The 24,785-nt window shown below is 39.0% G+C and overlaps 2 protein-coding genes and 1 long non-coding RNA gene across 10 annotated transcripts; 2 read left to right on the top strand and 1 right to left on the bottom strand.

Annotated features, from left to right (window-relative positions):
• Nucleotides 1-1,521: 1,521 nt before the first annotated feature.
• Nucleotides 1,522-14,370, top strand: ftsj1 (FtsJ RNA 2'-O-methyltransferase 1). 4 transcript variants are annotated; one of them, XM_042059911.1, is made up of 11 exons: nt 1,522-1,672; nt 2,240-2,388; nt 2,534-2,603; nt 3,167-3,266; nt 5,755-5,833; nt 11,789-11,841; nt 12,212-12,265; nt 12,506-12,608; nt 12,899-12,982; nt 13,739-13,842; nt 13,954-14,370. In XM_042059911.1, the coding sequence occupies exons 2-11, from the start codon at nt 2,268-2,270 to the stop codon at nt 14,209-14,211; spliced, it is 1,026 nt and encodes a 341-aa protein (XP_041915845.1). In that variant the 5' UTR covers nt 1,522-1,672; nt 2,240-2,267; the 3' UTR covers nt 14,212-14,370. The 4 variants fall into 4 exon arrangements, with proteins under 4 accessions (XP_041915845.1, XP_041915847.1, XP_041915846.1 ...); XM_042059913.1 differs by having other exon boundaries at nt 1,524-1,626; XM_042059912.1 differs by having other exon boundaries at nt 1,541-1,650.
• Nucleotides 3,510-23,329, bottom strand: LOC121680510. Its single transcript, XR_006021726.1, has 3 exons — nt 23,248-23,329; nt 19,353-19,360; nt 3,510-3,522 (listed from the first exon to the last, which is right to left on the bottom strand). It is a non-coding gene; the product is annotated as an uncharacterized LOC121680510 (long non-coding RNA).
• Nucleotides 9,361-22,556, top strand: LOC121680509. 5 transcript variants are annotated; one of them, XM_042059916.1, is made up of 10 exons: nt 9,361-9,373; nt 17,159-17,631; nt 19,286-19,335; nt 19,431-19,457; nt 19,871-20,167; nt 20,710-20,817; nt 21,227-21,257; nt 21,381-21,418; nt 21,557-21,594; nt 21,767-22,556. In XM_042059916.1, the coding sequence occupies exons 2-10, from the start codon at nt 17,612-17,614 to the stop codon at nt 21,887-21,889; spliced, it is 732 nt and encodes a 243-aa protein (XP_041915850.1). In that variant the 5' UTR covers nt 9,361-9,373; nt 17,159-17,611; the 3' UTR covers nt 21,890-22,556. The 5 variants fall into 5 exon arrangements, with proteins under 5 accessions (XP_041915850.1, XP_041915852.1, XP_041915853.1 ...); XM_042059918.1 differs by lacking the exons at nt 9,361-9,373; nt 17,159-17,631 and adding an exon at nt 16,446-16,727 and having other exon boundaries at nt 19,844-20,167; XM_042059919.1 differs by lacking the exons at nt 9,361-9,373; nt 17,159-17,631 and adding an exon at nt 16,446-16,727.
• Nucleotides 23,330-24,785: the final 1,456 nt, after the last annotated feature.

Raw genomic sequence — 24,785 nt, forward strand, 5'->3', positions numbered from 1 at the left:
CTCTAATAAAAGACTTTACAGTATATTGAGGATGCATCTGTCTATCTTTGTGCAAACGTCTAGGAATTTAAGGTCTTGAAAAATTATGAGCCTGATTATCTGACAAAATGTCAGTTTCACATAAGCTTTATAGACCCATGTTGCTCTGTGGAATCAATATACAGTACAGAACAGTAGTTGCACAGCAAGAGCACACTTTGCAAAGCAAACACATTTGCTGTAATGTAATGCTTGTCGAAGAGTTGCCCAGTATGCATTGATCTGGAACAGCATTAACATTGTCCTGAAGTGCTCCTCGGACACTCTCAGGGGGCAGTGTAACTTAACCCCGGCCTCGGGGCTTCAGCACATTTCCGAGCAGGATACCAGAGAAGCAGCTCAATAATGCAGCAGCATGCATCAGAATGCACACCCACTCATCTGCATGCAATGGAATGCAATTTGTTTGGTACCGACAGAGCTTTCGGGTTTCTCAGGCCTCAACGAAAATTGCTACGTTTGCTGTATTCATTTACGGGGAAAAAGGGGGGAAAAACCCATAAACAATCTGCTATTTCATTTGATGGATGTGGCGACTCAGTATGAAGCAGCGCTCTCATCAACAATTCCTATACAGAGCCAGGGAGAGGCCAGGAGATATACTTCTTCTAGCTGACAGGAAACAAAGCCCTTCCTTTGGGCCCTTCCTTCCTTTAATTTTTTTGGGCTTTTTATGCCTTTAATGATAAGACAGTGGAGAGTGACAGGAAGCGAATGGAAGAGAGAGCAGGGGTGGGATCCAGAAAGGACCACAGGGTGGGAATCGAACCTGGGTCGCCGGCGTACGGTGCAGGTGCCCCAGCCAGTTGCGCCACAGCTGGAGCCTGATCAATGTTTTCTAATGAGAACATCCAAAGATGAGAAATCAAGATATCTGGGGTAGAGCGAGCTGGTGTGAAGTATAAACAAACTGAGTTGCTTAATGAATTAGCCTACACTTATGAGTGTATGACACAGATATGTTTGCTTGAAGGCCTATAATTGTATTATACTCTGGCACATGTCTTTTTATAAGATTCAAGAAGCAACAGTCAGATGATCGTTTGAACAGCTTTAAATGTTTGCAAAGGGGACAGGAGATTAGACTACACTGCATACAGACCCCCCCCCCCCCCCCCTTCTCTCTCTCTCTCTCTCTCTCTCTTGCTGCCACCTAGAGTATCGGCCTATATACAATATTTTAATAATTTCCCTTGGATATTGCCCTTTCCACTCATTGCTTGCAGCTAATCAGAAGACTGAATCAGATGGATACATTTTATATTAAAAAAAAGATATTTACTCATTAACACAATGGGGTAAAATAAATAAACCTATGCCTACCTGTTGTAAGCTTAATGAGTTGCAAACATAAAACATCTGTATCCACATTGCACAGATGACTGACTGCAATGACTGATTAAATTCAGACCGACCTCTCGTATGGTCATGGTCTCAATTCAAATCTGTCAGAAGTCTGTAGTCTGAGTCTTCATTTTACACAGGCACCATCTTGGACGACTTTAAGCAGTGAGGGTCCTTCCATCGTAATCAAAACACGTTTCAAGCATGGAGGAGGAAAAGTAGTACCAGATCCCGTTTACTCTGGTAGTACTCGGAGCTATCGCTTTTGTTAGTTTTTAACTTAATACAAGTCAGTAGAAAGTTTCAATATAATTGAATTGCATGTGTGTTTTGTGAAGTTTGTTTACTGTAATTAGTTGTCCCCCTTTTCCACGCAAAAGAAAGCAAAGTTTCGCTGACTGCTGCTGTCGTTAGCCAGATAGATAGTAAGCTTAACGTTAGCAAAAACGAGATGATTTTTGAGATGATAGACGAGACGACATGATATCAGCTTTAAATTATTCTAGGCTACAATTCATAATTTAGTTTTGCTGTAATAAATGATACTGGAGTGACAGTGGAACAGTTATAAATTAGTGAAATGTGACGTTATCTTCGGTAGGCTAGCTAGCTAATCAGGTATCTCAAACTAGAAAGCTGTGCATGTAGGTTTATTTATTTGGGTTTATTTTATTTTAACGTTAGGCAATTCAGTTCTAACCAGTATCAAAAGGTAACACGTATGTGTAATATGTAGGCTACTTTCTTGCATTGACTGATGTAACATTTAATATAATGTCATCGATGTTTAATGAATGTAAGCTTGTTGACTACAGATACTAGCATCAATAAATCAAAGCTATATTTTGTTGTACAGGGTGTTAATTGCCTGAATAAGGAAGACCATGGGGCGATCCTCAAAGGATAAACGAGACATATACTACAGACAGGCGAAAGAGGAAGGCTGGCGAGCAAGGAGTGCATTCAAACTGTTGCAGCTGGACGAGGAGTATAATCTTTTTGAAGGTAAAATGGGCTTCAACTTGTTAACAGTTTATAATTGAAATGTAATGTCATCAAGTGGTGTTCTTGATAGAGTGATTGAGAATGAGATGTCACTGTATTGCACTGCACATGGACAGACCGTATTCTTATATTTTGTGGTCCACAGGAGTAACCCGTGCTGTGGATCTGTGTGCTGCCCCAGGAAGCTGGAGTCAGGTGCTTGCTCGTAAGCTCCGGTGAGATCTCCAATCATCTCCTTGTGAAGGATGTATCTCTTTATGAATGATTAAGTACTATTTGGTCATTCATCACTGGCCTAGCACTGTTCTGGGCATGATGTGCATCCAGTCTCGTCATGTCCCTCCAACATAGCGTATTTTGTACTCTTCTCTTGGGTCTCTGTTGTTGGAACGCTTGATGATCTTTTGGGCCCCCACTGTTGCTTTCAAGGCAGAGCTGCCACTGTCAACTTCAAGACAACTAACCTTAACCCCTAACCCTTGCCTAACCCGAGTACCTTTCAGGCAGCGCTACCTTGAAGTCGACGGTGGGGGCTTAAAAGACCATAAAGCTGTTAGAGCAGTCATTTTCAGGAGAATGTCTTTTGTACGATTGTCAGAACTTCCAGTGTTTTTTTACCATATATTTTCATTCACTGTTTGCCAAACTGCCCTGAATCTGCATGATCAGTTTATTATGGGTGCTTGTGTTTGGCTTTGATGTATGCAGGGTTGAGTGTGTTTTCAATAATGTCCTGTTTGGCATCTGAAGTTGACCTCATGTCTTTGTGGCGTTTCAGGACCAAAGAAAAAAAAGAGCATGTGAAGATTGTTGCTGTGGACCTCCAGGCCATGGCACCGCTACCAGGGGTCACGCAGATTCAAGGAGACATCACTAAGGTACTGTTCACATCTCTCCAGTATTTGAAAAATGCAAGCTGAACTAAAATGTATTTAAATGTATATGTTGTGTTAAACTGGCTGCATGACACTACTGAATTCTGCCAAGTTAGCAAAGACAAACAATACCAAACAGGGCTTAAATTTCATTGCGGGTATTGCGCATAATTTGTTCCAAGTCCCGCAACTCTAGCCATCATAATGCGAGAAATTCCCGCATAGACTTTTACAGCCTGTCTGATGACGTTAATATAGCCTAATCATTAAGTGGCGTGAATGCGGTGCTATTGACCGGACTGATCAACTACCGAGTTGAATTGAACATAGCCTCATGCAGACGCACACACACACGGAGAGAGAGAGAGAGAACCACTTTGCGCTTACGCAAATAGGCTACGCTACCATGGCAAACTTTTACATCTGGAAAGAGCTCCTTGGTAACTATCCTGCTAGCTCAGGTCACGTCAACACTTGATCCCAGAAAGATTGTCTTCGACATGTCAACATTTATTGTATCTAATGACATAGAAAACATAATGATTTGCATACACATACCGCACTATGCACAACTTTTATTCACTAGCGACTACAGCCTAAAACCGTCAGGTTGAAGGGGGGCTAATTACTCCATAGAATTACTCGCAGGTATTTTCTGACAGGCACTCAATTACACCTACTCATCACCAATGTGCACTCAATTGGACCTACACACCACATTAAAGATATGCCTAAGTGTTATAGGTTAACCGTCAATATGAGGCATTCAAATTACTAAATATGTTTAGCTAGTAGTAATTACTAGTAAAATGCTATACTTTAAAAAATGCATTATTAAATAAATACACTCTATATGAATTCAAAAATATATGATCGAAACATATCACATAAGCTATCATTTTCAGTGTGTGTTTGTGTGTGGAGAGAGTCAAGCAGAATCTAGGATGTCCACTGTTGTGAATGATCCCACTACAGTATATATTACTGATGACGTCAGGGTGGTGGGGGCCCCAAAATCAAACACTTTTTTTAAAAAAGTATCGAAGTATTGAAATCGCAATTCTTGACTTGGTATCAGAATCGACCCCCCCTCCCCCCCAAATTGTGTAAATCCCCCCTACATGAATAACCTAAGGGGGGAATTCCCCCCCATTTTGAAAAATGAATTTTAAGCCCTGCCAAATGTATTTAGAATCATTGACATCATAAAACTAACATCAATACATCATTAATATTTGATATCATACAGTGTTTCCTCTAGATTTTTTTATAGCGGTGGGGGCAGGCCATAGATAGAGGGAGAACCCTTCCCCCTCCCTTAATTTCATTAAGAAAAACTAGAATATCTTTCTTAACCTCTATTTACTGACAACACAATGGCTCTTTGACTAACTTCTTTTTACTATGGCTTATAGCAGCTTAAAGGGACACCAGGCAACGGTTTCGTGTTAATTAATCATATTCGTAAGTCGGTATATGGTTAAATGACTCATTACGGGGCGAATGAAGGCTCTCTCGCCCGCCCCTACTGCCTGTAGGAAGAATATCCCACTTGCAAGTTCGGTGTATCCTACCCGCCGACCGAAGCAGGATCAGATTACAGCACAGAGGCAGGCTAACGAAACGCTAGAGATTGTTGCAAACGTGTTTATAATGGCAGAGCCGGCGAAGAAGCAGCGAAAACCCTTGACGGAAGACGCAAAGAAAAGGAAAAGAGCTTCAGACTGAGCGAGGGAGAGTTAGGTAGAGAAAAAGCATCAGGCTTGCCTGGTGTCCCTTTAATTTGAACCTTTGATAACATGGGGGTCGGGGTGTTACCCCCGGGATTCTTTTTTTTATTATTTTAGTTGCTAATCACACCATTAAACGTGATTTGAGAGAGACAGGATTCAGGAATAGGCTACTAAAGACATTCCCATCATCTGTCTGACTCACGTCACCCCATGCATTAAACCACATGTCACTGCTTGAACATAGTTTACGTTGATAATGGAGAAAATGCTTAGCCTACTTGGTTTCTGACAAAAAATACGTTTTGTGCCAATGTGTTGTAGAAACACAACCATAACCTTTATTTGGTGCAATTCTCCTTTACTTTCTTTGGTTGTAGTCCGCGATTTACATTAACTAGGCTATCACCGCAAGTGCATATGAAATAATTTTGCCCGAATTGTGTGCCGTAGCGGAGTCTCTGTGGAGAAGAGACATCCAAGTTTAACTCTCAAAGATATAACCTCTGAATAGTTTTACTTAAATTGAGCGGCAGCCAGCCGGGTAGGATATACGTTGGCAGGATTATTTAAAAAGCAACTGCTGTGCGTCTGCCCTAATTCTGATACCATGGCGGCATTCATTTTGCCGTGGCGGGCCGCCATCCTTAAATCAGCGTAGAGGGAACACTGTCATAGCATCATACATGGAACAAGTGTTGGTACATTCCTTTGATACTCAGCATACTAAACGGTCACCACCACATGTGTCTTTATTGTAGTTATCCACAGCTGAAGAGATCATCAAGCACTTTGAGGGTCAATCTGCAGATCTGGTTGTGTGTGATGGAGCACCAGATGGTAAGAGATATCATACACTACAATCACACCTTGGACATTTCTTTGACATGCTCTACCAGATAAATTATTTTTAACACTTGCTTTGCCAAACTACAAAATGAAAAAGGCACAAGAATGGCCTTGTCAAAAACAGACTAAGCATCAGATTAATAAAAAGCCTGCTTACAGTACTATCACTATACTACTGTTCAAAAGTTCAGAATCACTGCTGAATCTCCTGTCAGGTTATTTTCAGGCTGTCGTCAGACAATTGATACTCAGAATCAGGGCTTGAAAACGAAATTATTTTTCAAACGTTCCGTTCCGAACGGTTCAGGTAGGCCTATGTTTAACGTTTTCGTTCTTGCATGCGTTCCGCCACCAACATATCGGTCCTGAACCGGTTCGGAACGCAAAATATCGTTCGTTCTTAAAGTTCCGGCAGTGTTTGGTGGGCCTATCAAGTCTATTTTTGTGGACTTTACCTTAGAATAGACATACTCATTATTTCCTCTTGATTTAGCCTATATCGTAGCTATGCCCAAAAATAATAAATCACAGGCGGCATCCAAAAACATTCAGATGGGCTATCCATCCCATAGCCTACAGACTTACTATAGGCCTAACCTATGCCTATAAATAATTTCTTATCAAAAATATTTCTGGATACGTGCTAAACTCCTTACCTGGTTGTAGCCTAAGTTGTATCCATATGGAGATCTTCAAAGGCTTGCGCTATAATTCCAACCCTGTTTATAAACGAACCTGTCTGTTGCTGACAAGGCCTATCTCAAATTTCCTGTTTAACTCTTCTACATAGAATAGGCTATAATTGCGCAAACATTTCAAATCCCGACTTTAAAACGACAAGGCGTGGACAGGAAAAATAGGCTATTACGCATAGGCTACAAACAATTTCCAAATCAGTTTCAGTAGCCTACGCTACGAGCTGGCCTAAGATCCGAAGTGGCAGACGGATAGGTTACATAGGTTACATTACAACAGTAAGACAAAATATACACATTTGGACCAAAGGTCCATTTATTCGGTTTTTTTTTTTTTCAAACTGCAGAAACCAAATTATTAGGCTGTTCGCCTACAGTAGTTGGCTACATAGCGGCTTGTTATCTCACATTAACAGTGTAGATGCGGGCTTGTTTTTCGCACAACCGGAAATAGTCTCCCTGACATAGGATATGCTTTTGCTTTTGAAATTTTATAAAATATATAGAGAACGAAAAAAAAAACGTTATTAACCGGTTTTGTGGATTTCAGAATAACGTTTCTGTTCCGGAACAGTTGAAGAGCATTTTGTTTTCGTTTCCGTTTCCGCTCCTCGTAAAATTCCGTTCGTTTTCGGTTTTCGTTTTCGTTCCTTGAACCGGTTCGGAGCCCTGCTCAGAATTAAGCAATTAATGATTAAGAATTTACATCCTTCATCAAACAGTGGAAACTGTCTCTCACCAAGCAAGAAAGGCAAATGAAAGGCCCCATTGCGTAATTGTGTAGGAGGATAAAAGTAGCTCTAATTTGAGAAACAAATGCCTCACAGGTTCTCATCTTGTAGTTGTATTACACAGTACCCACAAAATACCAGTCTTATCTTTAACAGTGAAAGACTTTGATTTGCTTACCTTCTAGGCAAAGGCTCAAAAGAAAAGCCTTATCAGAGACTGGGTAATGGAAACAGAAATCTGGAATAGGCAAATTCTGGGTGGTAGATAGTTGAAAAGAAAAAAAATTAGTGCTGTCAAACGATTAAAAATTGTAATCAAGATTAATCGCTGAATTCCTATAGTTAATCACAATTAATCACATATTTTATCGCATGATTAAAATTCTATTATTTTGCATTGCTGAACTTTCCAGGAGTCCATATTAACAATATAAAGCAATTATTGCGTATCTTGATTAGGATTAGGAAAGCAAGGCAAGTTACTTAATTAACTTTTAAGACGCCGAAGTTTTTAACACGCAAACACTGGATGAACAATGGATTTTATGGAGTGGCGTTGACCAAATATAACTGAATCGTGATTTACATGAGGGCAAAGTGCGATGCTGGTGTGCAGAGTTGTATTGAAAAGAATGGAATCTAATGTACAGTAAATGAATGTCGAAAGCAGAGTGCATCACACTCATGTCGGCATTGGTGTCCATAACAATTTAAAACACCATTCAGCTGACCGGGAGTTCAGAACTGTGTTGGTGTTTATTATACAAATCAACTCTTTGGCCGGCTTGTAAGCCCAAACAAGTGTGTGCAGCATGCCTTTACGTAGCCTACTAAAGGCGCATAATAAAGATAGGCTACATTTAATCTGCATCATGCCCCATTTTAGCGGAAAACAAGTTAACATTATATCATTGATTCCAAAGACAGCTAGCCTAATCACACCTTGATGTTACATCTAGTTATTAATTTACAGGCCATTCAATCATTTTACTAACAGGGCAGTTATGAAGAATTATGTGTATGTAACTTACTCATGTCGAAACAATGTAGCCTACATTGCAACCCATTCAGCACGTAGCTATATACCATATCCCATGTAAAACGGTTAGCTTGCTAGCTAGCTAACTGTGGAACTTCAGTGTAACAGGCATAGCCAATTATCTCACCTAGTTGTAGGAAAAAGACTATGTTCATATTACAAGTGATAGAATGAATGTGTGACTTATGTTTAGTTGATGTTATGACATGTAAAGTTAAGCTTGCCGAACTTATAGTCAGCCACGGGCAGTTTGACTGTGCCTACATTTGTGACACTCCTGTTAGTAGGCTATAAACTGGAAAGAGCAGAAAATAGGAACATAATGGTCACATTAATCCCATAAACATACAGATAACTCTTACACCAACCTTATTTTGTGCCTTTCATTCACATTTGTTTCAAGATTTAGTAAGTATAAGCCCTTTTCGCTCCCCACTTTGATGCAGCATAGGTTTCCATTATCCAAACAGCTCCCTTTCCCCTAAAAGGGGGAGTGTACATGCAGCACGGTCTAGCTAGATCGTGTGTTGTTGTAGTTCTTCTAACGTTACTAGTTGTTGCAACAGCATGTGAAAAAACTACAAAGTTTGTTACACCAAAAAAACTTTAATCTCGCGATAAAAAAATTGACGCCGTTAAAATAGGTTTACGTTAACGCCGTTAATAACGCGTTTAACTGACAGCCCAAAAATTTTTTTTATGGGCAGACATATCTAAGTGAAGGTGTTTGGATCACTTGTGAACTTTGAAGTCACTTGTGAAGAATCATTGTGAAAAGATGTTTGGCTTCACTTGTGGAGTGTTAGACCGTAGGTTAAGCACGGTGGAGGAATTGTGATGGTTAGGGGTGCCTTTGTACTGGTAAAGTGGGAACTCTGTACAGGGTAAAGGTAATCTCTAGCTCTTTTACATTGCTGTACCATACCATATTGATACTACTTGACTACAGACAGTTTTCATCCTACAACAGAAAAATGGCACACAGCTCTACTACAAATTTGTCATAGCCTACCTTGAGAAGAAGCAGTCACGTTGTAAGTTTGTAATTGTGGAACTGTTAAAATCAGTGAGAAGATGAAATCACGGTTCCAAGCAGAAAACTGCTAATGTAAGAAGAGGTCATTATTTCTACCCCTTACAGTCTTTTTTTTTTTCATTTTGTCCCGCATTTGGTGGATTAAATGTGAGTTCCCCCGAGAAGCATAGTATTTTCTTAGTGGCTCTTGAATGGTTGTATATTTGATCTGAAATTTGCTTAGAGTAGGTTTGTTGGTTTTTCATCTTAAGGCAACCCAGTGGTGATCATGTAGCTTGTATCCAAATCAGTGCACCTTCACCCTCCCTTTCAAATTGTGCTGGGATAGCTTAGAAAAATGATGATGATGATGATGATGATGATGATGAAGGATTAAATCATTATCCGTCCATAGTCTTATACCTGTCTTACTTGTAATGCCTCTGTAGACTAATGTGATTGCTTCAGCATACATTGCCTTATTTGTGGCAGCCCACCACAATATCAACATTGACCACCACACAATCATTTTCCAGGTTGTACAAAATTATGCTTAAATCTGGTTAGCATCATAACCACACTGCGCTTTTTTTTGCTAAAAACTGTTGCATTCAAGTTAATTCTGCAAACCTACCACCACAAATATAATTCAATTATGTGGGAAACACTGTTCAGGATTCCAATCACTAAACATGTACTTGTTTCTGAGTCTTGAGTGTCCAATATGTCCTTAAACCAGTGTCCAATATGTCCTTAAATATGACCTTTTGTTGTTGTATTTTTATGACTTTCAGTGAAGCAGGTTAGGACCTTTTAAAGCAGTATCCAGAACTTTTATAGAGCAAACAAGTTACCAATACCCTTGTCTTGTAAACATTATTGCATAATCACAACCATTGCAGGAAGTTGTTTTTTGCACATACTGTAACAATAGGCAGCCACAAGTGTATACAATACAAACAGGTCAATTTCGCCGGGGGAGATATAAAAAATATCATGATAAAAAAAAGTCAAGTCATGTTTATTTATACACATACACTTTAAACACAACACCAGTTGACCAAAGTGCTGTACAATAAGAAATAAATGAGACAAAAGAAAAAAACAACAACTCAATTTACATAAAGCATTTGAAGTACAAATAATGTGTGTGTTATATAGTATAAGTGTATATACTCTTTTGATCCCGTGAGGGAAATTTGGTGTTCTTATTAGTGCAACAGGATATAGTAGAAATATAGTGTTTTAACATGGATGGACACTGGACAGGTCTATGAAATTAGGTGCTTTATTTTGGAATTTGGACTTGTGTCAGGTTGAGGTGTGTCATAAAAAGTACATTTTCCCAGCACAAGTAGAATTCAGGGTAAATGAGATCAGCTAAGTACCGAGACAGTTTACTCCAAAGTAATATGATGTAGTATGATGGCATAACCAAATATGCACTAGGGTTTCTCTTTGATTCCCACAAAAGGTACAGTTTACAACGTCTTTTTTGAGCTTCTGTAAATAGTGGTTGGGTAAAGCTTTTTGAACTTCTGCGGCAGAACCCAGAATTTGTCCCAACGTGTATCTCCAACAAAACTGGACCAGTGTGATAAGGAGGAGGGTGTACTGATGATTACATGTTGAAAAAGTTGACAAATTATTTTGTTAATATTCTTACAGTGTGGAGAGAAACAATTTTTACCAACATCAGTATAAAGCACATTACCTTAAACAGGGAGAGTACCATTAGCCCTAAAACCTCACCTGTGGGGATATCATCAAAAATGATCAAACGTTCATACATACTCTGAATAAGAATAAAATTGACTGTCATGGTTAAATAATTGACTGACCAACAAAATATTATCAAAAAAATGTATCTATTTTTGAATAATACATAATATCTATTGTTCCAAATATAAAACCTGAGGGGACTAAAATTATGTTTGAAGATTAAAGTCCAGGCCAATAGCATTTGTTTATGAAAAGAAGCAAGTTTGAGGGGAATTTTGTCAATAATAGTTACAAATAAAAACAAAGTTTACACCACCTAATGAAGAAAAGATATAATGGGGAGGAAGTTAGCCATCTTGCTTGCTTTTATTTAACAAATTAGATAAAAATTTGGCAGCTGGACAGGAAAAGCAGTCACTATTCATAAATCCACGATAGTGGCTCATTTGTTGTTGATTGAGGAATCATGACTAGTACTTCTGCGAAACAATTTGCCATGATCCAGTACTCATCAGTATTCATAGTCTGTTCATGACTACTGTATGAATATGATCAATTGTTGATTTCACAGTGAGATGAAAATCAAAAAAGTGTTCTTCAAATATTGATCTAAGTGACCGTCTAGTCTAGTGATCTAACGATATTTCAACTCCATGTTTAACAGGTTTCTTTTTCTTTGGTCATGATGATGAAAGCTCATTGAGGTGGCTGTTTTATTAACATCTGTGTGATCTGTGTCCACAGTGACGGGACTCCATGACGTGGATGAGTACATCCAGGCTCAGCTTCTGCTTGCAGTGAGTACCTCCTCTTTTGGTCTCATGCCTTTTATTACACTGTGAGCTATGATTCTAAATAACTGCTACACTGTGAGTTATGAACTTCAGATTGTGTTTTAGAATGACTAGAGAAAGTACTAAGAACAATACTACATTAAAATACTAAAAGCTTTAAACCAATTAAGAAACGGTAATGTGTGAAGAATGTTGTGAGATAATAGTGCTATGCACATTTAGTGGAGTGGAATGTTGAGGTTCAGAGTAAAGTGAAAACAAAACTCAGTGTAGCTATATGTGGAAACTTTGATGCTAATTTTTGTTGAGCAATCTGTGTGGGCGTGAGGATGTTGCCTTACTGTGCGGTTTACCTTGGTTGTGTTTTGCATAGGCTCTTAACATTACCACACATGTTCTCAAGAAGGGTGGAACATTTGTTGCTAAGGTGAGGTGATTAAATAGCTTGCATGTGTGTCACTCTATGCCTTTGAAAATGCATTTTGAATTGTGTGTATTTTGTACATTTTTTTTGTACATTTTTACATTGATGATGCATGAAGCATACTTTATCTGTGTGGTCCATTTTTAAGCACTTTGAATAATTTGCTCTCAAATAAACGATGGACATATAAAGAACACAAGTGTTGAAATAAAAAAAAAAAACGTCTTTGTTACCCATCCTCAGATCTTCCGAGGGAAGGATGTGACCTTGCTGTACTCCCAGCTGAGGATCTTCTTCAGTCGGGTCACCTGTGCCAAGCCTCGCAGCAGCCGCAACTCCAGCATAGGTGAGTCAGTGAAGACCCTCCGCCAGCAGGGGGAGCCACTGCACATTGGCCTAAACTAACACCTAGTGCAGTTTTATGACCAGTCAAACGTTTGATCACACATAACAGGGTTTATTTGATTTTGAGTTATGGTGAAATAAGAGTTTTTTTTTTTAATGTGTTAAATTTCCACTGCAGACATTTCCACTGGTTTTGCAATCTACAGCATATGTTCTGGTGTGAGTGCAGTTTCCTATGGTGGAATGCTTAGTGGTTGTCGGTTTGACCCATTTCTGCCTTCCCTTCTGCAGAGGCGTTTGTGGTATGCCGAAATTACTCGCCACCGGAAGGCTACGTCCCTAATATGTCCAATCCTCTGTTGGACCATTCCTATGGTAAAGTGGACTTACAGTAGAGGTCTTAAGTTTATGAACCCATGATAAAGTTGACTAAAAAGAGGAATAAAAAATCATCTTTTGGAAATTGATCTTAATGAAAAAATGAGGAAATATCCAACCTCACATACCCTTCACCATATCTCACGATTGGCATGGGGCACTTTCCATAAGATCATGTCTTAATGCAAATCAAACCAGCTATTAGGCTAAGTGAAATAAAACTATGCCAATCTTTAGGTATGATGAAGGGTATGTGATGATGTGGGGCTATTTTAATTCCAACGGCCAAGGGAACTTTATCAGGATGCATAGTACCCTGGATCCATAAAATAACTGGCCCTTAAAAATAAAAAATCTTCCTGCCTCTATGGGAATTTAACATAGGGGTATGCATACTTATGCCCCCTGCATTTTAAGGAAGAACATTTATTTATTTACAATACATTATTCATTCACAAAGAAAATTGTTGTCCTTAAAGGTTGGATATTTCCTCATTTTTTTACTTCAGGCATTAAGATCAATTTCCAAAAGATGATTTTTTTTATTCCTCTTTTTAGTCAACTATAGCATGGGTTCATAAACGTGTCAGCTCAACTGTAGATGTTTCCTTGTGAACATTTGATACAATTCCATTTTTGCATGCTTTTGATTGAATGATTACATGTGTGTCTTTGTGTGTGTTTGATGATAACCTGTAATATGATACACCCTGTTCTGAGTATATTAATGCTCTGTGTGTGTTTTTGATTTAGATGTAGACTTTAACCAACTGGAGGGCTCAAACCGGATCATCGTTCCTTTTCTTGCCTGTGGTGACCTGAGTGGTTTTGATTCAGACCGCACCTACCCTCTGCAGGTACTTAGTGTCACTGCTCTCACAACAACACACTAATCTGTATGTAAAAAGCACGTATTAGTTAAATACATATTATTGTCATACATATTGTCTTGATCTTTCTTCTCTCAGTTGGATTCCAGTAAAGAGTATAGCTACACGCCTCCTACCCAGCCCCCTATCCACCCGCCCTACGAACAGGCCTGTTTCATGCGCAAGAACAACCTGCTGGCCAAAGAGGATGCCCCAGCGGCGTCATTGGACCACGCTCTCTCTGCCATGCAACTGTCAGCCAGCGAGGAGGTAGACCAACAACCCTCAACGTCAGCTGACCAGAGAGGAAGCCATGGCATCAATGCCACTGATCTCCCAACTCTGACTGAAAAGTGATCCGATTTAAAAATGACTGATCATGAGTTATGTGTCATTTCCAAAACACACAATCACTGATTCATTTTAGTAATATGTCTTGGTTAATAACATTTTAAACAATTATAAGATATTGATATGTTTTCATTTGTAAAATAAAGTATCATACTGCTATTTTAACTGAGTGTCATACAGTGGTTATTGCATAGATTGGGCTAGCTTTTCAAGGTGCTAAATGACCTAGAATAGCAATAGAATCTGAATAAAGATTTTGAAGCAATGCCAAAACTGAGATATCCAGTGAAACTAGTATGCTAATCAGCTAACTTCATCTGTACTTCTGGTTCGGACCATACTCACTCGTAATACCTCGTGTGCCTCAAGAATAGTTCAAATACATGGCAGTCGTAAAAGTGTCATTGCAAATGTAGTGGTGAGGTCTTGGCAACTCAAATTCTACATGTAGCTCAATAAGGCCAAGAACTGAAAATGGAGATAAGCATCACTGATCCATCTCATGTCTAGAGATTGGTCATGTGATGAACAAAAATAGGACAACAGTTTGCGACAATAAAAGTGCATGTGCATCCGGTTTCTCTTCTACTACAGCAGTGTTTCTTAACCCTTTTCAGATCAAGGACCACTTGACCAATATAAAATAACTCACAGGCCACCTAGATAAAAACAAATAACTGTAGACCTACTTCAAGAGTATATCACACATAGGCCTACTCACTGAACCACCATGCTTATTGTCTTTGCACCTTCCTTATTATGTCAGAGGATTCATATGATTTAAACTGACGTAGCTTACATAGGCAGTGTTGCAGAACTGTTTGGGTTTACAAGTTGTTACACTGTTTGGGTTTACAAGTTGTTTACAAGTTACAACTCATCTATATTATATTTGACCACGTCTGCTCGCAGACCATTTGGGATAGCTTGCGGACCACACTTTGAGAAACCCTGTATTACAGTATTTTGGGCCAGTTTCCCCATACATGGATTAAGCCACGTCCTGGACTGAAATAACCGTTAAGGGAGATATCTATTGAAAAAGAAAAGCTGTGGATTTGGCTGTGAAAGCACTGTAAAGTGCAAAGTCAGTCTATGAGCAAAGTTCTAGTGCATGAAGTAACAGCATCATGTGGCGTGAGAGAGCTTTTTTAGCTTCGCCCAGCATTTAAATTCATGCCCTCAGTGTTAAGTGAAATGACTATGTGAAATTGATGCCCAATCTGAAATTAACCCCTCTCTCTCTCTCTCTGTTTCCTGTTATGGTTTCTTGACATCTGCAGATGGGCAACAAACCATATCTCCCTCTGTGGCCTCTATTTAAATGTTGCACTACTTCTATGAGGCACCACTGGTGCAAACACTTATCGCTGTGCTGTTTCCTTTTCCTAATGTAACAGGCTTCAGCCTATCCATCAAGAAAATATTTTAACCTGTTGAGGAGTGAATTCTTTAAGACAATGTCGTCCCCCAGAGAGTGAATTATTTTCCTGGCTTCTTCTAGGATTCTACGCGAACGTTCTATAGTTTCAGTGTTCTTAAAATTGTTTAATGGTAGAAAAGGCCTTGAGGGTAATTGTTGCGTCATGTTATAGAACCTTTTTGGGTAGAAAAAGCAGAGGCGCACTCAAGGGCTTGATATTAATACAAATTTTGTATTGAGAGCCGAGGTATTTACAAGTCTTACAGACAAAAAACTGGGAACCTTTTTCGAAAACGTTATAATCACCTATTTGTGATCGTACTCCCAGGGGCCCAGCTGCATCTGATCACATATTTGTGACCGTACTCCTCAACAGGTAAAGATCTAATTTGTTCAGAGTATGTCCAGAAACAGTCTGATCTCTTGCTTAGACGTGAACTGATGAGAGATTTTCACATGCAGTTGTGCTTGTCATCAGCTTCTACGTGCTTTAAATTATCCATGTTACTTGACACAAGAGGTTAGATACAGATCTAAACTTAAATGACCTCAACTTTCATTTGAACTTTTGCTCAGCTGACCATGTTGTTCAGAGAGCAGTGTCTTTAAAAAAAAACATGCAGTTTAGATTAATACCCACGTTGTCTTCCGCATTGCATGCACATGACACCACAGGTACCACATTTTTCCATCACCCCATCATGATATTATGTTTTCTTGTGTATGTACATCCTGGTTACTTAGACAGATTACACGTCTGTCAGACGAGAGATGCTCGACAAGCAGGAAGTGTATTTTTAGTAGTTCAATGATTCAATTGGACAAGAGTCTAAAGAGCACTCGTGTCTAAGATTAGATAAGCTGTCATTTACATAGTGAATGCAAATTAATTTGTTTGCTCAGTCTCCATTTCTATCCACACTTGCAGCTTGCTAGTAGACATTTATCATGAACCATCTTATTTGCTGGAGATCTCTATAGTTGACTTCTAAGTTTTGATTGTGTTACTGCATACTTATTTGCAGCTGTGCTCACTAACCTGCCAACAGCCGTAGAGAGGGTTGGAGTTCTGGCCCTCTCATTTTGGATTCTACATCAGGTAGGAAAATGTGGAACACATCCTTAAGTTTTGCTCTGTAGACTAACTATAATATGTGAACTATGTCCATTGAGTTACCTTTGTATAGTCTCAATGTCTGATTAATCTTGGTAGCCATTCCTCAAGGATACAGAGTGTTTCTTATATATGTATTCAATATATATTATTATTTTGTCATTTGTATTTGATGGGTCTTACAAAAATGGTTATGCAGTTCAGTGTATTGGCCAAATTATAGTCCAGGAGACAAGAACTGCTCAACTGATATAAAGTGACTGCCGGAGCAGCACAAACCACGTGTTCGATGTATTTTTTTGCTGCCTTTATATGGCTACGGTCAGGACTTGAATACTCTCCATGATATGTGCTTTGCAAAACGTCCCTTTGTAACGTGCCTTCCTTGCAGTGTAATGTAGTGAAAATATGTGAAGTTATTAATTATCACCCAGAGAGAAGACATACTCTTTTCTGATTGGCTGGTAGGGTGGCTATTAATTATGAATAACGGGACATCTATGAAGTAGATCTGGTAAAAAAAAATGACACATATTGTGATTGTACTTTAACTTATTTTGTATTGTTGTTTTGAGTTCCCGATTAGACAGGCAGATGACAAATTATTTACAAATGACAAATTATTTACCTAGCTGGTATTCCAAGTGGGCCTAGACATTGCAGCCCCAGTGTCTATTAATGGCCTATCTTAGCGTGCTCAATTGAAGTTTCCACAGCAGTGAACAGTGGATCAATCTGTGACCCCCTTGGAAAAATATAATGCCCGTCCGTGAATTGGTGTCTGCTGCCGGGTCTGGTACCAACCTGGTTAAAGAAGTGATCTGTCTGGATATAAGTCACTCCATCCAAGGATTGTCACTCGTGGCAAAATGAACCGTAAAGAGACAAGGTGATTCAAATAATTAAGTAGGCTAAGGATGCGCCTCAAGGCAAATATCACTAGTATTTTGTCCAATTAACTGTGTGTGTATGTGTCATACATGTTTACATGTAAAATACATTTTATACAACCCCACAATTCTTGAATTGTGTGCATGTGTGCGTGTACGTGTTTGTGTGTGTGTGCATGTGTGCGTGTGTGTGCCTGTGTGTGTGCATGCGCATGCATGCGTACATATGTCTACTGTGTATGTATGTGTCATACGTATGATTACTGTGAATGTATGTTTGTGTGTGAATATCTGTTTATGCACATGTGTGCATATGGAATGGGTTAACATGACCCCTGGAGGCAAACATACGCAAAACATTGGTCATCCTAGGCCCTACGGTTCTCAAGATATTCACAGAAAACTCTGTTGGTGTACGGTCACTAAATGTACACATAAATTAATTTATTGTATGGCCCCCCATGTACGAAAGTCCACGAAACTTGGTATGCATTCAGAGGGTGTCATAATGATCCTACACTTTCAATTTCGTGCAGTTTTCACTATGTCAAGCAGAGTTATTGTGATTACAACACCTAATTTTTTGGGATGGGTTGACATGGCCCCTTTAATGGGATGGGTTGACATGGCCCCTTAAGACTAACATACAAAAAAAAGGTGGTCCTCCTACAGATCAAAATCCTTGTGGGGCTACATGCGTTTCGTGCAACCCAGTCTTTCAGTGTCCCGGGAATCCTTGACGGAAAATTGGCCATGCAAAAAAAAAGAAAAAAAATTCTGACTAAACCTATATAAATAGATAGATACTTTATTGATCCCCAAGGGGAAATTCAAGCCCCGCTGTGGTCATAATAAATTCTAAACTACAGTCTGTGTTGTAAAACTAATGGGAGAGGGATTACCTACCAGTAATGTTACTCAAAGCATAAAGCTACTGTATGCAATATTGGAGTGGCTCAAAAAAGTGATTTTGCCTTCTACATGGCATTGTCAAAGCCCTGATACAAATCCTACTGAGAATGTAGGGCCACTCAGCCCATGACTGCCATCCGATCTAGATATTAAATAAATGATTTATAGAATGGGGGAAAACACTGCAGAATAGTGTCTAAACCGGTACAATCTCACTTCAAACATGTTGCAAGTACACTAATTTAGTTTGAAATTTAATTAATTTGATCACAAACAACCAAAAAATGATACAATATAAGTGTTTACAATACTATAAAATACTGAAAATATTGATTGGGAAAATATTGCGTATATTTAGTAAACCGGTAAAGACTTTTATGGAGATTGATTACTTTTGTAAGCCACTACAACTTTTTGCCAACTAACTTTGTTGTTTTATAAAGTTAGCTATGTCCAGTAGTAAATGTTTGGTAGTGAACATCTTTGAAAAACAGGTGATTTTCCATTATCACCACAACAGGAAGTTGTGTCTTCTTGTGACTGACTTGTTGCCTGAAAATAACTCATAAGTGTCATAACAGAATGCTACATGCTGCACTGCTGTAGATAGGTTCTATTTAGTTTCAGTTAAGGTACTTAAGGAGCACTGGCATCTACCATGCATCTAAGAATAGATACACACTAATTTACAAATCTAAATTAGTTTGTTTGCCCTGTCTTTGTTCCTATCCACACTTGCAGCTTCCTAGCAGATGTTGCCATGCACCGTCTAATATGTTGGGGTGTTCTATGTAAGTTGACTTCTAACTTCTATCTCTGCATATGTCTGTTTGGTGTCTCTTTTTACTATATGGTCTCTCAATAACACTCTCCCATTTTGTTTTAGTTGCTGTCCAATTGCATCCTATATCAGGTAACAAGTTGCATTATAACAGGTCTTTCAGAGTAAATAAATCAAGCTTTTTTTTTTCATTTGTAAAATGCCTGATTTGTCATCATGCAAATTTTGTGTGGTTTTCTTTTAAAAGCTTTTGAGACTTTTTGTATGCGTTAACATAATAACTTCACTTCGATTTACTAAATCCTGTTGACAAGTGTTTTGAGGAAATCAATAGCAAGTAAACAGATGAACATGAAGATAATGTTATTATTTAACATTTGTATTAAGCACTGACTGGAGCATTAAACAGTCAGATATCCCAAATCCAATGAAATTATTTAAATAGACTTGGTTATAGTAACTAGATTATTGAATATTTGAATTCGAATTTTGAATTTTGAGTCAGCCTCTATACAAAGAGGCAATACCTTGTTTCTTCTTCTCAGGTTGGACTAAGCCAGTGGTCTCTGCCCAGCTGTCAGTCATGACGGTGAAGGACGAGGTTGAGCTGCACTGTGACCCGCAGCCTCCAAACACTCAGTGGACGTGCCTTTTTAATTCCAGTTCCCAAAAGGACCTTTTAACCCCAACGAACAAAGGACACTGCACAGTGACTGTGAAAGGAGATAAGCTACTGGAACATAATGCTGGCTACAAAACAAATACACACATCTCATGTGGTTGCACTCTGGATAATACCACAATATATAGTGAGAATATTACGGTGGTGGTTTTCAATTTTGGTGAGTTTTATCTCTTTTTCCACATTCCAAAGTGACTTAAATTTTTACAAGTGCCTTCTCAGAGCAACTCAGGGTTGAGTGCCTTGCTCAAGGAGCTGTGGCAGCTGGGAATTGAACCCACAGCCTTTCTGGCTACTGTATATTTGCACCGCTCCTCAGAGATGGATTACTGCACGGGCCTACCGGGCCCAGGGGCCCATGGGGTCAGGGGGCCCTGAAGCCCAAGTTTTTGCATGGAATCATTGCCTCAATATCAACAAATCAGGATGTAGGCTATGAATCTGATTGAATGTAGTATTGGCCACCCCCTAAAATGCACCAGAATACAGGAAATCACATCAAACAAATTAAAAAAAAATCTGGGGGAGGACCCCCAAACCCCCCCTTCCACATATGCGACAATTAGTGGGGGGCCCTTAATACATCTGGGCCCAGGGGCCCGAAAGTTCATAATCCGCCCATTGCCTATAGTCTACTATTCAAATAGTGATGCATCTTAAAAGTTTAATGCAGAGTAAAAATATTTGACATTTCTCTGACAGATCTGCCCATAAAATACACAATTATTGCAATGGTTGTGTTTGGAGTCTTCAACTTGGCCACTCTGTGTGTCCTTGCATGGGGATGCTACATCATATTGCCCATTGCAAGTATGACATTATATTCACACATCTAATAACAACATATCTTTATTAATATGAATACTGTGTTCTTCTAAGGCAGTAAGTGTTATGAATTCCTGCTTTTAAAAGGGGGAATATAATTACATCTCTGAAGTTAATAGCTTATATACTGTATGTCTAAAATTCTACCCTGAACTTAGATGTTGCAATATAGTTTCTTCAAGCCAGATGTCCTTCAGAAGTCGGTGCTGACCCTATTTTTTACAGTCTATGGTGCTGACCCTATTGTACTCATCTTTTCTGAGAGTCTTCTTTCCTACCCCCACACATCATTCCTTCTCCTCTTACCTTCTTTATCTAGTGTCTTCTCATTAAGTATTGCAGCATGATTTCCATCTAAAGTCATTAGTTTTATTCTTTCTGGCCGCTTATACAGGAAACAGAACACCTCCACTTCTTCCCAGAAGGTGAGTATAATCAGTGGAATAGTGTGTCATTGAGACATCCTTTGTTTGTGCTTATTGGAAATCCTTTATTTCATGGCCACCTTGACCTCTGAACTTTTCTGTTTTCTGTTTGTGCTTCTGCAGTAATCAAAATCAACCAACTAACATGGATCATCAGAGCAGTATGTACTCGTCTATTACAGAACTGTTTAGCAGGTGTAGCTGTAGCAATTGTAAATAAAAAAAGACAGAAGACATCATTCAATGAATGCATAGCATTACTGTGAAGCATTGACCTGTTCTTGTCTTCTCTTGGGTAGCTGGCAGTGTTAAAGAAGCAGCGGATGCAGAAAAAGAGGTGAGAGAATTAGATCAACATTTATAAGTCGGAAATATTATTCAAAATGTATTATTATTTCATTATCATACTGTTTTATTTAGAAAACAAAATTATATTTTCAAATGACTGTGAACAAAAATGTGTTTAAAGTATTTTACAAAATGTAAAGAATTGACTTTTGTGATAACAGGGGGGGCCTGGTGAGGACGAACTGTTCTATGCTACAGTGAGGCACCCTACCGATGTAAGAAGATCACCACAGGTGTATCGGTTTGAGCAGGGCACTGAGTATGCTACGGTGCTCATCAACTGACCAATGCTGCCCTTTAATGACTCTGTGCAATGATAGACCTGTTATCCTAGAGATTATGCATGTTTCTGCGAAGCTGCAAAATGTGTTGCGCCCTGCAGGTAACCCCCAGATTATAGTCAACGTCAGACGTTTCTCAGACGTAACCCTAGGCCTAGGCAGTTAGGACCCACGATACCCCCAAGAGGTTATTGCAGGTAGCAGGGACCTACTGTCGAGCGAAGTTGCACGTCTTCCCTCTGCGGCGCAGATAACCTATTACTCCTATTTTATATAAATATCCCCCTTGGAAGTTGATCCGTAGAGGATTTATTGGGATGCTATAAAATAAAGAGCAGCTACGCCTAGGTCTCGGACAGTTGGCTAACGTGCAAAGATGTTTGACCCTAGAGATTATCTAGAGACACAGGCAGGGGCGTCATGCAGGGCAAAATTCAGAGGGGGCACAATCAGGGCCGGAGATTTCGAAATTCTGGCTGCTAAACATACCATTTCAATGCAGTTTGGGAGGGACAGAAATACCTTAACAGAGCAAGCAGAAACCATCCTCTAAGCAAGGACTAAGCTAAAGTATCTATTTTGTAAGTTAATGTAAAACACATAGGTTGGTGAAAGAACTGTAAGCTCAAATTCAGCTCATTACAGCATGTTTAGACACATACATTTACACTTAGGCCTACTACACATGATTGAACAGTAGCCTACCATTGCAGTTGTTATGATTTGATTGATATGTGACCTAAGAACAATCTTACATTAAAAAAGTTGCTGAGGTCTGACTTTGTGGTGCTCAGAAATTAAATTATTTTAATCTTAATTCATATGATGAAGGACTTTCAAAGAAGTTTGACAGGTTCCAGTGCTGAGTAAGGTTAACACTAAATATTTGAATATTTTACTACTAGTAATATATTTTTCATTACCATTATAGCAAGCAATAGGCTACCTCATTTGTAAGGTGCTATCTGCAAATCATGAGCAAGTGACCTGATAATAACCTAAGTTATGAGCACGAGAGAGACTATTATACTTTCTTGCCCTCTACATCACTGTCATAGCGATCCTATATAAAACAACTTTAAACCTCCTTTTGAAAGGGTGGCCTATCCCTTTTCACTACATGGATTAGCTGCCAGATACGTGAAGAGAACAAGTGGGGAAACATCCAACGCAATGCCTTGGTAGGCCTAATGTTATTAGGTTGGATTTTGTAGTCACTGCAAATTTAACACCCTCGTTTATACGAGTTTATACGTTTATAACTGGAAACAATTGAACCAGGAGACTTTGCCAAATATTTGTAATATTTGTAAGAGTAGCCTAGGCTACGTTACACTGACACCATGTAGGCTAACGTTAACATAATGCTCTGAATTCGCGGCCAACATCAAATCCATAGTTCTAACTATTTGATCACCAAGTCAAAATTTCCTGGTCAACTACAAATAATTCCACTAGGCTACTTTTGCTTAGCTAGACTACTTACCACTTCAACACCATTGACAGTATCTGTTTAAACTGTAACTGTAACAGTTCAACACAAGCAAAACATTGCGAGCTCAATGCACGTGTAAGTTGTTACGGGAACATACACAGACACCAATTTTAGGAAAAGGGCTGATGTTGACCGGTCCTCAGCTATTTTGCTACGATTTTTTTACACATCTAGAAAAAAACATTTGAGTCGTTATAGGCTCTGGCTTATTATGGAGCATAATAGGAACAAATTTATGATCAAAAAAATTATCAGGGAGGAAAAATCCGAGGGGGCACGTGCCCCCTTAATATCAATGGGCATGACGCCACTGAACACAGGTTATAGGCTACTTCTTGCTCAGGTTTTATAATGGAGATTTTGTTACCGTCCTGCAGTAGGCTACTAAAGTCCAACTAACCCAAGTCTTAGACAGAGCAGATGAATAACCACAGAAGAGTCAAGTTATCTTACCCTCCTGCTGGAATTCGTAGAAAAAAACAAAAAAAGACACAAATAGCCTACTGCTTGAAGAATTGGATGCCAAGGTTAAATGAGTTCTTTACTTTTCAGCACTTTGGTGATGTTACAAAATGCGGCGTAATATCCACTTGCAGGTTACAATGTTGTAGAAAATGGAAAAAGAGTAAATCCACAAAATAGGAAAATAGTAAATCCACAAATGGAGAAGAGATTACAATAAAAATGGTAAATCCACAAATGGAGAAAAAGAGAATATAAGGAAAAAAGTAAGTCCTCAAAAAGTGAAAAAAGTCAGCTGATTGTCTTCTGCAGTCACTCTCTGTCGGAGTAGCAGGTCTGATATCTGCAACAGGACCGGACAACCGGACGCGACATCATAAAGGAAAAACCCAACAAGTTGGAGGAAGGAAAAAAAGAAGCAGCCCCGATCATTTGGTTCGACCCCTATTTATACTAGCTAGACTTGACCTCCCCCACACATTCCTTAGGCAAATCAATCCTACTTTCCCACGACAGTTTAGAACCTTCTAGAAGTTCCCACGATAGCTGGGAATATCTTCACGATAGCTACATTCTAGAAGTCACTGATCTTAACCAACCATTTAAAATGACACACATTACTTCTCCGGGTTACATTTCGGAGATGCTACATTACATTCAGGTTTACAGATAGTTTCCAGAGGTTACACAAACAGTTTATATTCAGTAATTATGGTTTAGATAGTTTCAGAAGTTACACAGTTTACATTCAGCGACAATTATAACAATGTGACACATTACATTTAACAACATACACTTTTACAGTCATCAAGAGAGTTCGGTTACATTCTTACAGGTTACAAACACTTATGGCATTACAATGCAATCTGAATACATTCATTTAAACAGTTTAAGGCACTTTACCCATTCTCTAAGTACATAATTCCCTACACTTTACAATAT

This window comes from Alosa sapidissima, chromosome 13 (assembly GCF_018492685.1).
Source record: "Alosa sapidissima isolate fAloSap1 chromosome 13, fAloSap1.pri, whole genome shotgun sequence".
Taxonomy (NCBI): Eukaryota; Metazoa; Chordata; class Actinopteri; order Clupeiformes; family Clupeidae; genus Alosa; species Alosa sapidissima.